At 40.7% G+C, this 15,253-nt stretch overlaps 1 protein-coding gene across 6 annotated transcripts in view; it reads left to right on the forward strand.

Annotated features, from left to right (window-relative positions):
• Positions 1 to 15,253, forward strand: part of LOC127430127 (teneurin-4-like) — a 443,558-nt gene that overhangs the window by 330,849 nt on the left and 97,456 nt on the right. For all 6 annotated transcript variants that reach the window (XM_051679634.1, XM_051679635.1, XM_051679636.1 and 3 more), the window contains 2 exons: positions 6,969 to 7,088; positions 11,528 to 11,789. In XM_051679634.1, coding sequence (XP_051535594.1) covers positions 6,969 to 7,088; positions 11,528 to 11,789 — 382 coding nt within the window. The remainder of the gene's footprint in view (positions 1 to 6,968; positions 7,089 to 11,527; positions 11,790 to 15,253) is intronic.

Raw genomic sequence — 15,253 nt, forward strand, 5'->3', positions numbered from 1 at the left:
ATGCTATTACAGAAAATAATCAGCAAATCGTGGCAAATAAATTGCACCAAAAGAGCTCTGCAGCAACCACCTACTTCCATAATGCACTAGGAATGATGCAATTTAGTCAGTCTTCCTACGGTACGATCTTAAACTACTTATATTTGTATATATCTGCATATTTTGCAGTCACTTAAAATGTATTGTTTAGATACTTGTAACGATCTGGAAGGAAGTCACGAGAGCTGGATCTAGGTGCGGCTAAGGAGTTTTAATGAAAAATAAACAAGTAAAAAATAACGAGTAAACACAGGAACAAAATAAAACATCCACGATGGGAAACAAGAAAAGGAACAGGAGGAAACATCTACGAAGGGCACTGGTCATACACGGGAGGTCAAAACACATAACAACTGACAAGGAATGAGCAAACAACAGGGCATTAAATACACAAAGACTAATGAGTTAATGAAACACAGGTGAGGACAATCAAGGACAACTGGTAGTGATGAGGGCAGGGAATTATGGGAAATGTAGTCTGGGAGGAACAGATGACAGGGGAGAAACACAAGGTAAACAGTGAATCATGACAGAACCCCCCCTCTAATTGGCAGCTCCTGAAGCCCAAGGAAAGCTGGTCAGAGAGGCAGGGCCAAGATGGAGCCGGAGACCAAGGATACCAGAGCAGAACAGGCGGAAGGCCGGGAGACCAGGGAGACCAGATCAGATCAGGTGGACGGCCGAGAGACCAAGGAGACCAGAGCAGATCAGGCGGATGGCCAGGAGACCAAGGAGACCAGAGTATATCAGGCAGACAGCCAGGAGACCACCTTAGGGTTGGGACTGGATCAGGAGGCCTGGTTGGTGGCCACAAGGCTGAAACCAGATCAGGAGGCCTGGTAGGCGGTCACAGACTAGAGACTGGAGCCGTGGCAGGCTTGAAGGGTGAAGCCGTGGAAGGCGGAGCCATGGGAGGCTCGAGGGGTGGAGCCGTGGAAAGCAGAACCGTGGCTGGCTCGAGGCTAAGAGTCCAGGATGACTGGAAAATTACCTCAGTGGTCGTGAACATGAGCAGAGTCTCGGGAACGACCTCTGTGGTCGTGGGCATGGACTGAGACTCGGAGACGACCTCTGTGGTTGTGTACATGGGCAGAAACGAAAGCCTTTCTCCTCCTCCTCCGGGAGGCCGACGTATGTAACGTGGGCTCTGGGACGGATAAGGCTGGCAATGCTGGCTCTGGGACGGATGAGGTTTCCAGCTCATTGGCCATGGGTGTTGGCTCGTTGGCTGTGGCAGGCGTGGGCACTGACAATTTGTGGGGAAGGGTCTTCGTGGCCCTACGCACCGATATCAGTGGTGGATAATTCAACTTGGAGACAAAGGCCTTGAAGGCATTCAAGCAATGAGTCGCGGAAGACTGGACTGTGGCATGGCGTGGAGCTGACTCAGATTTGACTGTGACATGCCGTGGAACAGACATGACGTGGAGCAGGCTGTGGTTTGGCTTTGACATGGTATGGAGCAGGCTGAGGTGTGGCTGTGACAGGGCACGGAGCAGGCTGAGGCGTGGCTGTGACAGGGCACAGAGCAGGCTGAGGCGTGGAAGACTCGGAAGCCGGAACCGGGATTGAAAGAGGATCCTCTGCAGCGAGTGTCTCTAAGATTAGCCTCACATATTCCTCCCAAGTGCAATCTTCGGACTCCGGCAATTCCCTCCACAGGTGTGTTGTTAGTCCGATTCAGTAGATTCGGATATCATCATCAAAACCTTTGTGGACGCCAATGGTGGAGAAGAAATGGGAGAACTCTCTCATTGATAAGTCCACCTGGCTCAGCTGTACGAAGTACGCCGCTAGATCCATTTTTGCGGTCAGTTGTTCTGTAACGATCTGGAAGGAAGTCACGAGAGCTGGATCTAGGTGCGGCTAAGGAGTTTTAATGAAAAATAAACAAGTACAAAATAGCGGGTAAACACAGGAACAAAATAAAACATCCACGATGGGAAACAAGAAAAGGAACAGGAGGAAACATCTACGAAGGGCACTGGTCATACACGGGAGGTCAAAACACATAACAACTGACAAGGAATGAGCAAATAACAGGGCATTAAATACACAATCAAGGACAGCTGGCAGTGATGAGGGCAGGGAATTATGGGAAATGTAGTCTGGGAGTAACAGATGACAGGGTAGAAACACAAGGCAAACAACAGTGAATCATGACAATACTTATAACCAACAACTTAAAATCAACAGTTTTATATTTTTCCATTGTTTTTATTTATATTTTATTTATATTTATGTCATTTGCAATGATTCATTGGATTGTAGTTTATTCCCTCATGTAAGACGTTCAGTACCCAGTCTTGTACCTTTGTCTTTTTGTGAGATTTTTTTAAATGCTTTTTGTTTCAAATCAAGTTTATAATGTTGCCATTCACCTCAGAGGCAGTTGATTTGGTTCATGGCTTAGAATGATTTTATGAAATTCCTATGGAAATAATTAATACTAATAACACTTCTGGAAACAAGATGGCTGAAAAAATGGGCGGGTACTGTTACACTTTATTACAATTCAAAATACAATCAGATTTTTGCCTGGCAAATAGGTGAAAAACTAGGTTAAAAAAAAACAAAAAACAAAAAACAAAGACAGACTTATATTAATGGAGGGACCCAAGCCTTATTCTTGGGACCATAGAGATTTGGAAGTGGGCTCTTTTGACTGAAGACCAGAAGATCTTAACAACTGCATGGCAACCATCTACAGCACTCTTGCGTCATAGTGGCTTTTTGCACAAACAACGCTACACATTGTCTCCTGAAAATGTACAAATCTAATTATCCAATGAAATGGAGAAGGCATTACAGTGGTAAGGAAATTTGCTGCACATACAATTTAATTCTCCTCTTTAACATGAGTTTGCAAATATAAAATTTGCCCAATATGCATTAGTTTAGTTTCCTTGAAACAACATTCCCTTCATTGGTGCAGTTTCCCGAACACATGGCACTCTGAAACACTTTGCATGTACAAAAATGCTTCATAACATGCTGCCAGAAATTGCTTATCAAGACAGTTTACCATGCATTCTTTCTTAGTTATTTAGGACGTCTTTTCTAATATCAAGTTGGATGTGGCCTACAATTTGCTTCTATGCGCAAAAATTACACAGTTGTCAAGATGGTAATAAGCCTACGTAAGGTGAAATGTCTGTCGTAGAAATGTTGCTGTCACATCCGACTTCATAAATCGCCTACCGTGTTCCTTGGGTGCGGGGGATTCTGAATGAATGTTTAGAGTTAAGACTTTTCATATAGATCTCTTCACTGTTCCATCTCTCTCCTTTATCTTCTTCAGATCCGTTTAATGTCAATATTGAAATAATTTGTCTGGGAGTTGTTGAATCAGCTCGCCATATTTTGCCGTGGCACTGAGACGACAGTTCCACTCAGTGCACTCTGTGAAAACGTGCATCGCTGCCCCTTCGAAATGAGAGTTCTCTAAATCAAACTGTCACCTCGAGCAATGTTGTAGATAGACAAAATCTTTGCACATTTTATCTCTCTCTTTCTTTCTATCTCTCTGCTCTTGCTTTAGCGATCTTTCCCTGCCACGTCCTCGCTCTTTTCTATTTGACTTGAGTTCACTCGCAGTCTGATAATAGAAGTACTGGTGGGGCTATGCGTTAGCGCACTATCTCTGCTAGCTTTGTTTACAGGGACGCCGAGCTGAGCCAAGGACTGCTGAAGGTGAGAGGCTGCCTAAATTAGCATAAAGTCAGCCTCTCTGGGACGGGGATATTGTTGGGTTTGTGATCTTGCCCGCAGTAAGGAGAGAAAGTGGCCAGCTTCTTACATACCAGTGTTAATTGTTCCACTACCTGACAAATGTGTAATATCTGTTGTGTATTTTTTCCCTCTTATTTTTAAGACCTGTAGTTGGTTTTTGCTACCTATGAATGCACTTACAAAAAACTATCAAAAAGTACTGTTTTCTGGTAACACTTTAAAATGAGGTTGTATACGTTAACATTAGTTAATGCAATAGTTAACATTTATGTATTAGATTTAATTTATCTTGATTAATAAAATCTATTCTGATAAATGTTTAGCCTAAATGCATACCTTGGGTCTTTAGTGAATTTAGTCCTGTTTACATCATCCATGTTTTGGCCCCAGCTCTTTAGAATTACTCAACATTTCTGTTATGAATAGTACAGAAATAAATAATAAATATATATATATATATGTTAATTACCAAAAGTGTATTGGGCCAAATTGAGCTATGTAACGATGTCGCAATGTACACTGATCAGCCACAACATTAAAACCACTGACAGGTGAAGTGAATAACATTTATTATCTCATTACAATGGCATCTTTCAAGGGGTGGGATATATTAGGCAGCAAGTGAGCAGTCAGTTCTTGAATTTCATATGTTGTAAGCAGGAACAATTGGCTAGTGTAAGGAACTGAGCGACTTTGACAAGGGCCAAATTGTGATGGCTTGACGACTGAGTCAGAGCATTTCCAAAAAGGCAGGTCTTGTGGAGTGTTCCCAGTATGCAGTATTTAGTACCTACCAAAAGTTGTCCAAGGAAGGACAACTGGTGTACTGACGACAGGGTCATGGGCACCCAAGGCTCACTGATGCGCGTGGGGAGTGAAGGCTAGCCGTCTGGTCCGATTCCACAGAAGAGCTACTGTAGCACAAATTGCTGAAAAACTTAATGCTGGCCATGATAGAAAGGTGTCAGAACACACAGTGCATCACAGCTTGCTGCGTATGGGGCTGCATAGCCGCAGACCAGTCAGAGTGCCCATGCTGACCCGTCCACTGCCGAAAGCGCCTACAATGGGCACGTGAGCATCAGAACTGGACCATGGAGCAATGGAAGAAGGTGGCCTTGTCTGATGAATCAGATTTTCTTTTAGATCATGTTGATGGCCGGGCGCGTGTGCATCATTTACCTGGGGAAGAGATGGCAGCAGGATGCACTATGGGAAGAAGGCAGGCCGGCGGAGGCAGTGTGATGCCCAGGGTGCGCCTAGGGTGCCATACAAACTAGAATCGCCACTGGAAATACAGTGCATCTGGAAATTATTCACAGCGCTTCACTTTTTCCACATTTTATTATGTTACAGCCTTATTCCAAAATGGATTACATTTATTATTTTCCTCAAAATTCTACAAACAATACCCCATAATGACAATGTGAAAGAAGTTTGTTTGAAATCTTTGCAAATTTATTACAAATAAAAAAACGGGAAAAAAAAAAAAAAAAAAAAATCAAATCACATGTACATAAGTATTCACAGCCTTTGCTCAATACTTTGTTAAAGCACCTTTGGCACCAATTACAGCCTCAAGTCTTTTTGAGTATTATGCTACAAGCTTGGCACACCTATTTTTGGGCAGTTTCTCCCATTCTTCTTTGCAGGATCTCTCAAGTTCCATCAGGTTGGATGGGGAGTGTCGGTGCACAGCCATTTTCAGAACTCTCCAGAGATGTTCAATCGGGTTCAAGTCTGGGCTCTGGCTGGGCCACTCAAGGACATTCACAGAGTTGTCCTGGAGCCACTCTTTTGTTATCTTGGCTGTGTGCTTAGGGTCGTTGTCCTGTTGGAAGATGAACCTTCGCCCCAGTCTGAGGTCCAGAGCGCTCTGGAGTAGGTTTTCATCAAGGATGTCTCTGTACATTGCTGCATTCATCTTTCCCTCGATCCTGACTAGTCTCCCAGTTCCTGCCGCTGAAAAACATCCCCACAACATGATGCTGCCACCACCATGCTTCACTGTAGGGATGGTATTGGCCAGGTGATGAGCAGTGATGGTTTCCTCCAGACATGACGCTTGCCATTCAGGCCAAAGAGTTCAATCTTTATTTCATCAGAGCAGAGAATTTTGTTTCTCATGGTCTGAGAGTCCTTCAGGTGCCTTTTGGCAAACTCCAGGCAGGCTGTCATGTGCCTTTTACTGAGGAGTGGCTTCCGTCTGGCCACTCTACCATACAGGCCTGATTGGTGGAGTGCTGCAGAGATAGTTGTTCTTCTGCTCTAGGAAGAGACCTGGTGGTTCCAAACTTCTTCCATTTACGGATGATGGAGGCCACTGTGCTCATTGGGACCTTCAATGCTGCAGAAATTTTTCTGTAACTTTCCCCAGATCTGTGCCTTGATACAATCCTGTCTCAGAGGTCTACAGACAATTCCTTGGACTTCACGGCTTGGTTTGTGCTCTGACATGCACTGTTAACTGTGGGACCTTATATAGACAGATGTGTGCCTTTCCAAATCATGTCCAATCAACTGAATGTACCACAGGTGGACTCCAATCAAGTTGTAGAAACATCTCAAGGATTATAAGTGGAAACAGGATGCACCTGAGCTCAATTTTGAGCGTCATGGCAAAGGCTGTGAATACATGTGATTTTTTTTTCGTTTTTTATTTTTAATATATTTGCAAAGATTTCAAACAAACTTCTTTCATGTTGTCATTATGGGGTATTGTTTGTAGAATTTTGAGGAAAATAATGAATTTAATCCATTTTGGAATAAGGCTGTAACATAACAAAATGTGGAAAAAGTGAAGCGCTGTGAATACTTTCCGGATGCACTGTAAGTCATGTGTAGGGGGGATTTGTTTTTCCTCTTGTTCAGTATTTTAAGAAACTGAGTTTGACTTTTTCATATTGATCAGTATGTCTGAGGTCCCTAGGCAAGCAGATAACATCATACAAAGAGGCAGGTTCAAGCCCTGATATCTGCTGTGACTAAAAGCTCACATACCTCTGTATTGTTCTCTCAAAGAGCTGCAAAGACTATCCAATTTTTCGTTATCTTCTGCTCCTAAGACCCCACTGAGCTTAGAGCTATGGGATTAGTTTAATTTATTATGTGAGTGTTTAGAAATAGCACCTGATGTGGTCTTCTGTGCTGAAACACAACCTAACTTAAAGTTTGCATTTTCTTTTGTCACCTTGCAGTCATGCTTGTGTCATCCGGGGACAAGTGGTGACTTCAGATGGGACTCCGCTGGTCGGTGTGAATATAAGCTTCATCAACAAACCAGCCTATGGATATACCATCACCAGACAGGATGGCAGGTAAGATGCAGCAGCCTTGCATTAATAGCTGAATACACACAAGAACCTGTACATTCATATATTTCTGACCGTCTGTCAGAATATGTTCCAAATCGTAGTTTGAGGTCTTCTAATGCTAACTGTTTTGCATACTGTAATGTAAACTCTAAATAGATCAGGTAAAGCTGCCTTTAGCCATTATGCCCCCCAAAATTTGGATCCTTTAAACAATTGAAATTAGACTAGCTCAAAGAATTCAGAAATTAATAAATCAATAAAAACATTAATTATTTTTAGTTAATGCTGGTTATAGTTATGCCCAATAATGAATAAACATGTTAATGAATAACTTATACATCACCATCAATATACATGCACATTTGTTAGACATCTGTGCCCTCTATCTGCATTGTGTGTGTCCTCTGATTTTATTCTGAGCACATATATTGTCTGTTTGCTTGGACTCTCTGTTTTTTTTAGGTGCTTCTTTGTGGCCATAAACAATACAGCCCATAAACACAACAGCCCATCAAGCCCTGCAGAACAGACTCAGTATGGCATGAAATCACAAATGCACCTGTTCGCTTGCTTAAAAATGGGAAAGCTGTCTTAACTGATTTCGTTTGATTGTGGTCTGTACTATCCTTCCCTTTTTAAATTACTTCTCTCCCTACTTCCAAAGAAACCCCTCAGCCTCTGTGCCAACAGCTAGTCAGACTGACCAAGTCACATGCAGTGGATATTCATGTAACACAAAGTTTAGCGTTAAACGGATAGTACTCCCAAAAATGTAACAAAAAAAAAAAAAAAGAAAAAACAGTAAGAGTAAATGATGACAGAATTTTTTTTTTTTTTTTTTTTTTTTAATGAAATACTGTTTCGCTTTGTGAGTAAAGCCATCTATTATACATTTGTCGTGATGTATTGGAAGTCACATGTACTGGAATGCTGCATCACGTCATCAACAACTACTGAGCTACTGCCAGTAGACTTAGAAGACGTCACATGGATTATTCATTTTAGGGTTCTAGCAAATCTATTTGGTTAACAAATTTGGGTTAATGCTGAGTGCCCTCAAAGTATAAACCAAAAAGCTGGATGCACAGAACCTAATAAAGTTCACTCGTGCCTGAGGTGGCTGTGTGATTGATAACAGTTCTGCAAATTCCTCTGCAATTGGCGCGGCAGCCTGCAGGGTCGTGTGCGTGTCTGTGTAATGATTATGTGTGTGTGCGTCTCATCGCATGTGAGCAGTAATGATGTGCAAAACTACATATTTTCAAAATCAACCAGTTTGTAGAATGGCTGAACGACTATTGGTCTTGAGGAAGACCTGTATAATTGACTGATCACTCATCAATGGGATCAGATAGAGGAAAATGGCAATTTCACACTATTAAGAGCTCTTCAAAAACAATCTGTCACTGGAAAAAAGATGTACTATTATGTAATGAAATAATTTTGATTGAAATGTTGAAAAAACTAAAAATATTTTGTCAGAAAACACAGCTACTTTTAAAAGGCTCTCAATGGAAAAACATGTTTTTTTGCCATCATAGGATGTACTTCCAGCATATACCAGCAGGGGAAAACAGGGACCTCCTAGCCAGCTAATTCCTGACCCCCTGGTTTAAATAGACCAACTATTAAACAAATTAGCACAGTCTTAATGCAAGAACATGATTTTTAGCTATAATATTTAGGCATATATAGCGAGACAACTTCTTGTAGAGGGTTTTACTGTGCTGACAATCTTAAGTTACTGGCAAGTTGTTAGCTCGCTAAATTACAGCACGCTGTCAGTGCGCTAAAAACCTTCTCTGTGAAAATGCATCTCTAAATTCATCCACTTTAAAACACCACCACTAAAAAATACTAAAGCTAAAACATCAAAACTAATCAACCAGCCTGAGCCAGCCCTAGTGACTAGCCAGCTAGTTTTTACTGCAGTTTAGCTTTCACGCACACACACTCTCTCTCTTTCTCTCACATTACTATTTCTTTTTCCCTCTCTACCCTCCTGCAAATGCTTTCAAACGAGCATGCTGTATTCAGTCTCCTACAGAACACAGACAAACGCTCGCATTTTAGCAAGGGCACGACAACAAGGACAAAGCATACCTTTGTTTATCAGCCGTGCCAATGAGAACTCGGTTAACAGCCCATTGGGATATGTAGTTGAATTAATGTTCAAGCAGCGTGAGCTGTGACTATAGATGCACGCTGCATCTAAGCCAGCTCCGAGAACAAAGACACAGTACAGCACATTTCACCAGTCTACTTATCGTGTATTGCTAATCAGCCATTAGCATGCTTTCGGTTTTACCATTATAGGCATAATTGGCACATATTTCTAAGTGTATTTGTGCTCTCATGTCTACCAGAGTGCATTTTAAAAATGTGCATCCCCATGATGATACACAAGAGAAGATCAAAGTAGATAAGTCTTTTCACCAAATAACATTTTATAGCATTCTGGATCATCACACACACTCCTATATGGCTAAACATACATACATCTTATGGACAAAATAAGTCCTGAATGCATACATTTTTGTCAAATAGGTCAATAACTCATCCAGGGCAGTTGATTCAAATAATTTCAACTCAATCTCGAAAAGAAATACATTGAGAGTGATGCGCTCACAGTGGAACTTGCCCCATAGACTTTCATTGTAAGCAGATATCTATACACACATTTTATGTTTTATATTTTATAAAACAAAAAGGGGACAGTCAAGGACAGTCCCCTTATTGCAACCTGGGATGAATTGTCTAGCTCTAGGCCACAGTGGTGATTGTTCGTGGATTGTCCCTTAAAATTGTAGATTGAAGGGGCTCTAACCTACAAACTTCCAGTTACCAACCCAGATCCAATCCAGTGAGATGTGTATGTGTATGTGTGTGTGTGTGTGTGTGTGTGTGTGTGTGTATATATATATATATATATATATATATATATATATATATATATATATATCTATCTGCCTCAAGGTTTGACGTGATGTGCTATTCTGCTCACTGCAATTGTACATAGTGGTTATCTTGAACCAGTCTGGCCATTCTCCGTTGACCTCTCTCATCAACAAGACGTTTCCGTCCGCAGAAATGCCGCTCACTGGATTTTTTTGTACCATTCTGAGTAAATTCTAGAGACTGTTGTGTGTGAAAATCCCAGGAGATCAGCAGTTATAGAAATACTCAAACCAGCCCGTCTGGCACCAACAATCATGCCACAGTCAAAATCACTGAGATCACATTTTTTCCCCATTCTGATGGTTGATGTAAACATTAACTGAAGCTCCTGTCCCATATCTGCGTGATTTTATGCATTGCACTGCTGCCACACAATTGTCTGATTAGATTATTGCATGAATAAGTAGGTGTACAGGTGTTCCTAATAAAGCGCTTGGTGTCTGAGTGTGTATATACTGTATATACCAGTATATGCGATGCAGCCCACATACAATGCCCTGATTGAATTCTGTTTAGCACCGTCTACAACAAAGCTCTCTGATCAGAGCAACTCTACATGCAGAGCATGTGCCAGCATTGCAGCGTTGTTGTAATGTTAGGGCAGACAGCCCTGAACACGCAGATCAATAATACCTAAGCCTTCCCTTAAATGTCATTTCCCTTCTCACCTCCTTTATCAAAACGCACCATGCCTCCACACTACAAAGACACTCGCCGTTGTATGCGTGACTACTGCAGCGGCGAGGAATCTTGCCAGTTTATTCCCCAATAGAGAATAACAACATCGAGTGCCACCCATTCAAGCTGATTTTATTAATGCAGATTCAAAAGCATGCCGTATTAAACTGAGCCAGTGGTCCATTGCATTACAATCACACAGTGCAGCTGCCAGATAAAACCATCCTAACTAACTGGCACCAAGTCCTTTTCAAATGAATCCCGTCATTTGGAGAAACATAATGAATCACAACCATTATTAGGTCTGGTTTTGATGGCAGCGCAGAGTGACGGTGAATAATGTTGATTATAATGTTAGTAAATGGTATTATGTGGTAATGAAATGGCTTTAATGTTTTATTGAATGGTAAATCAAAATGCCACTTTCAAGAGTGTGATGGTTAACGTATTTTAGCAATGAAATGTGTTTAATGAATCAGAGCCACACACTATTAAATTCTGAAGCATTTATAAATTGATTCTTTGTACACATAGAATTATATTGCAATATATATAGTAAAGTAACTTTAGAATAACGTTTGTATAACATAAAATGTACCCTCAAGGCGAAGTGGCACCAAACATAACTGAAATTATGACTTTCTAAAAAGACCTGTTGCCCTTTTTTCCAAATTACAAATAAAATCCAATTGGCTCATTAAATGTTCTTGGAAATTTTCCTTTTTGATATTGAATGAAGGTATCATAGCATGATTGTGTTTCAAATGCTGCCCTGCATCTAACCGAACACATCTTCTCCGTTTCAGCTTCGACCTGGTGAGTAATGGGGGTGTGGCCGTAGCCCTGAGGTTTGAACGTGCTCCGTTTATCACTCAAGAGCACACATTGTGGTTGCCGTGGGGGCGCTTCTTTGTCATGGACACCATTGTGATGCGACACGAGGTGAATGACATCCCTAGCTGTGACCTGAGCAGCTTCACTCGTCCAATGCCAATTGTTCTGCCTGCCCCGCTGACGGCGTTTGCCGGGACCTGCAAAGAGCGGGGCATTGTAGTGCCAGAGATTCAGGTAAGCAAAATTGTGTCCAAGATAGATCATACAGATCATTATAAGCCACAAAGAGGAAGTGAAAAATTAATTAAAACACATATGCTTATGTTTTATTTGCTTGTTTCTGTGTTGAATGAATTCAGAAATAGCTCATGTTGAAATGCAATTTTTTTAAAGACAACATGAAAACAAAATTGCTTCAATTTTTCATTGTTCTAATGAAAGTGTTTTCAGAATAAATATAAAAATAAATCATCAAAATAAAATAACTTTTTCACCTTTGAAATAGACATTCAGTGTAGACATAACATTCAGTTAACCGCAATGTTTGGGTCTGGACGTGGGAATAAAGAACATTTATTGCAATGGAATTTCCTCAAACTCTACTCAAAACTTCAGCAAATAATGCACAGTGATTGCTATGAGCCTAAACAGCACAATACATACATCTTCAAATGATAAAATCTTGCATTAAACTCAAACAAAATATGTATATGTATATGCATTCTGCCTGTGCAGCTGCACATTTCTATGTGGGAGCGAACGCAAGTATTGTCGTGTGCTGAGGTTAAATAGCCTCTTCGGGATGCATTGTTATTTAAACGGTTTGAAATCAAATGGCATTGAACATGTCTAATTTTAGTACGAAAACAGTGCTTTGTGAAAAACAACTTGGAATCATGTTTAATGGTATAACAGTCACATGAAGTCCTCTTTGCAACCTGAACTTCTTCAGAAAGCACAACGCAATGCAACAAATGAAACACAACGTAGTTGTTTATAAAAATGAAAGTTCTTTTTAACTTTACTTGGTGTCTAAAAAAGTTGCGATCTTGCGTGAGACGCTTAAGAACAGTGAGATTCAGCGCAACAGTCAAAGATGCATGTCCAGCGCGGGTTAACAGAAAAACAGTGCAGACGCACAGAAAAGCATGCTTGAACAGCCGCTAACTCGCCCTATACGTGAAACTGACTAAAAACTAAGATGGTTTGTCGGAACAGGTTGGGTCAGGTTGAAGACCTCTATTGCACGCATAGAATAACTGAATAGTGATTTTGATAATCGAATAGTGGCACGTTGAACGGTTAACCGAATGTCGACTATCTGTGCACATCCCTTGTTTGAAATTACTTTTTATATTTCACTGATATAATCAAGGCCATGTGGTCAAGGGAAAATTATTTTCCCAGTGGATATTATATGACAATAATGAAATCATGATGGATATATTCAAGACCTGTTCATTATTATTATTCCAATAACTATTGTTTCATTTGAATATGTCACATTACAGAAGTTAAATGCACTCCGAATGTCGTTTAATGTTGACTTTAAAATGCTAATTTTTAAGAATTCCAGTATTTTTAGGCTTCCAACATTGCTTGTGTTTATTTTAAGTTTGCAAGTCTGATGTTTTTAAACAGTCTGTGGCGAATTCACGAAACAGTTGCGCCACTTTTGCGTGTGGTATTTCAATGCAAAAATCTGCAACTTATTAACCAACAACCGGCAATCAAGTTTAAGCGTGCATATGCGCTGAAACAGCACTGTGTTTTGAATATTTAAATTAAGCCACTGTCATTCCCTTAAAGGTGCAGTATGTAAGATTCAGAAACCCTTGTTATTAATGACACCTGTGGCTGTTAAGTGAACTGCAGCCTGTTGCTCATGATCGCGCTTGTGTACACACTCCATAGGGACATGAGCGAGCATGACTCCATAGGGAAGCGAGACTGAACGTGATTCACCGGCATCATGAAGACAGATGAGGTAGCATAATTAAAATTACACAGTTATGATTGTTTTACTACAAACTTTGAGACTGTGTATTATATTTGACTCTCCAGTGCTGGAACAGGCTTAAAACAAAGTGTGGATATAGGTCTGACTATGCGAGACTTTAGTTTGAAGTAATCACATTTCTTTGCATAATACATTGACTGCATTTATACGATAGCCTATGTCGGCGTTAGCTAGCTAGCCAGCTTTATCAGTAGCTGTTAGCTAAATTTGGTGGATGATGACAGTAGCTGTTTATAAAATAGACTGTACATTATAAATATGTTGACACAATTCAGTATTGATGTGATTCCATCACAACTGTCATTTTGATATATCGATGCGCTATTGTTTTATAATAATAGAATGAATATATTTTCTGTTTAACCAAGTTACGTTACACTAATGAATGGAGCTTTTTGCATTATCTTGAACATTGTCTAGCATTCACTTCATGTGTTATTGTAGTTTACCTTGCTGAATAATTACAGATTATCATTGACATTAACCTGACTATTAGTATAAAGAGAAGATTGTTTAAATTATTTGAAAGTTACGAAGCAAGGTAGCTTGCAATTCGTCAGCGTTAGCAGGCAAGATCAAGTTAGCTAAAATTACACAGATCAGTCCTTATGGCACTATATTTCACATGTTTTGCAGTTATGTAAGCTTACCTGTCCAATAAGAAGAATGCCAATTCAGGGTCGGTTTTGATCCCCAAAACCAAATGAAGGTCCCTCCAGGAATTAAATGCCCTGCCGATGTTCACTCTAGTTTTCGCTCGACCACGATCACGTTCCCGCTTAGCCAGACGGGATTCAGTATTTTTTATTTTTATTTTTTGGCTTACTCAGAGTTTGTGTAGGAGTCGGTGTTGTGCTGGGAGCCGGACATTTGCTGGATTCCATCTCTAAAATAACGTTACCTAGTGTTACAGACTGTCTGTTGACGCTGTTGAATAGCGGAAGAGGCAAGGCTCTCGGGAGCGCACATAAACATCACATCCTTTGGATTTTCCCGGCAAAAGCGACCCGCTCCCTTCGCATTAAAATCAGTCTACAGGCTTTAATAGGCAACCTAGGAAGTTCGGGAAGCGCTCATTTTTTTAAGTTGCATTACAAGCTGTTCACACCTTGGCAGTGCGCTACAAGCAGTGATCCATGTAGAGCAAAACCTGCATTATTGCTATTACTTCCGTGGGTGAAACAGTACATTAAACACCATGACATAACCCTCAACAAACTAATTTTATAACGACATTGTGCATAGTATAAACGCCGGCTTCATTCGCCAAGGGAGCTTTAGTTCATCCAGGAGTAAAAAATGTGTCTTCTTACATTTTCAAAAAAGAAAAAGATGCTTGTATACATTTTCTATTGATCGTGGCAGCAGTAATTCATTAAATAATGATCAAATGAAGGAGAAGAGCATTAACCTGGCATATATCCAGACATGCGGTGTAGTCAAGTGCACTTGCTGCATGTTAAAGAGATTAGTGTCTGGATCACAGTACTGGAGTGACACTGTAAAGTCCCAGCAGAATGTGTCAGATCACAGTGGTCAGCTGCATCTTCTGCTATATAGCTCTCAGAAACAGGCCACAAGTTCAGATTTCCACCATATAAATTGCGTTCAGCACAGACTTTGCAGGCCATTTGCGCTGTTGCGTGATCTGCATAATTCCTTTAGTGAATTGGATGTT

The sequence above is a fragment of the Myxocyprinus asiaticus genome, chromosome 39, assembly GCF_019703515.2.
Source record: "Myxocyprinus asiaticus isolate MX2 ecotype Aquarium Trade chromosome 39, UBuf_Myxa_2, whole genome shotgun sequence".
In the NCBI taxonomy this organism is placed as follows: Eukaryota; Metazoa; Chordata; class Actinopteri; order Cypriniformes; family Catostomidae; genus Myxocyprinus; species Myxocyprinus asiaticus.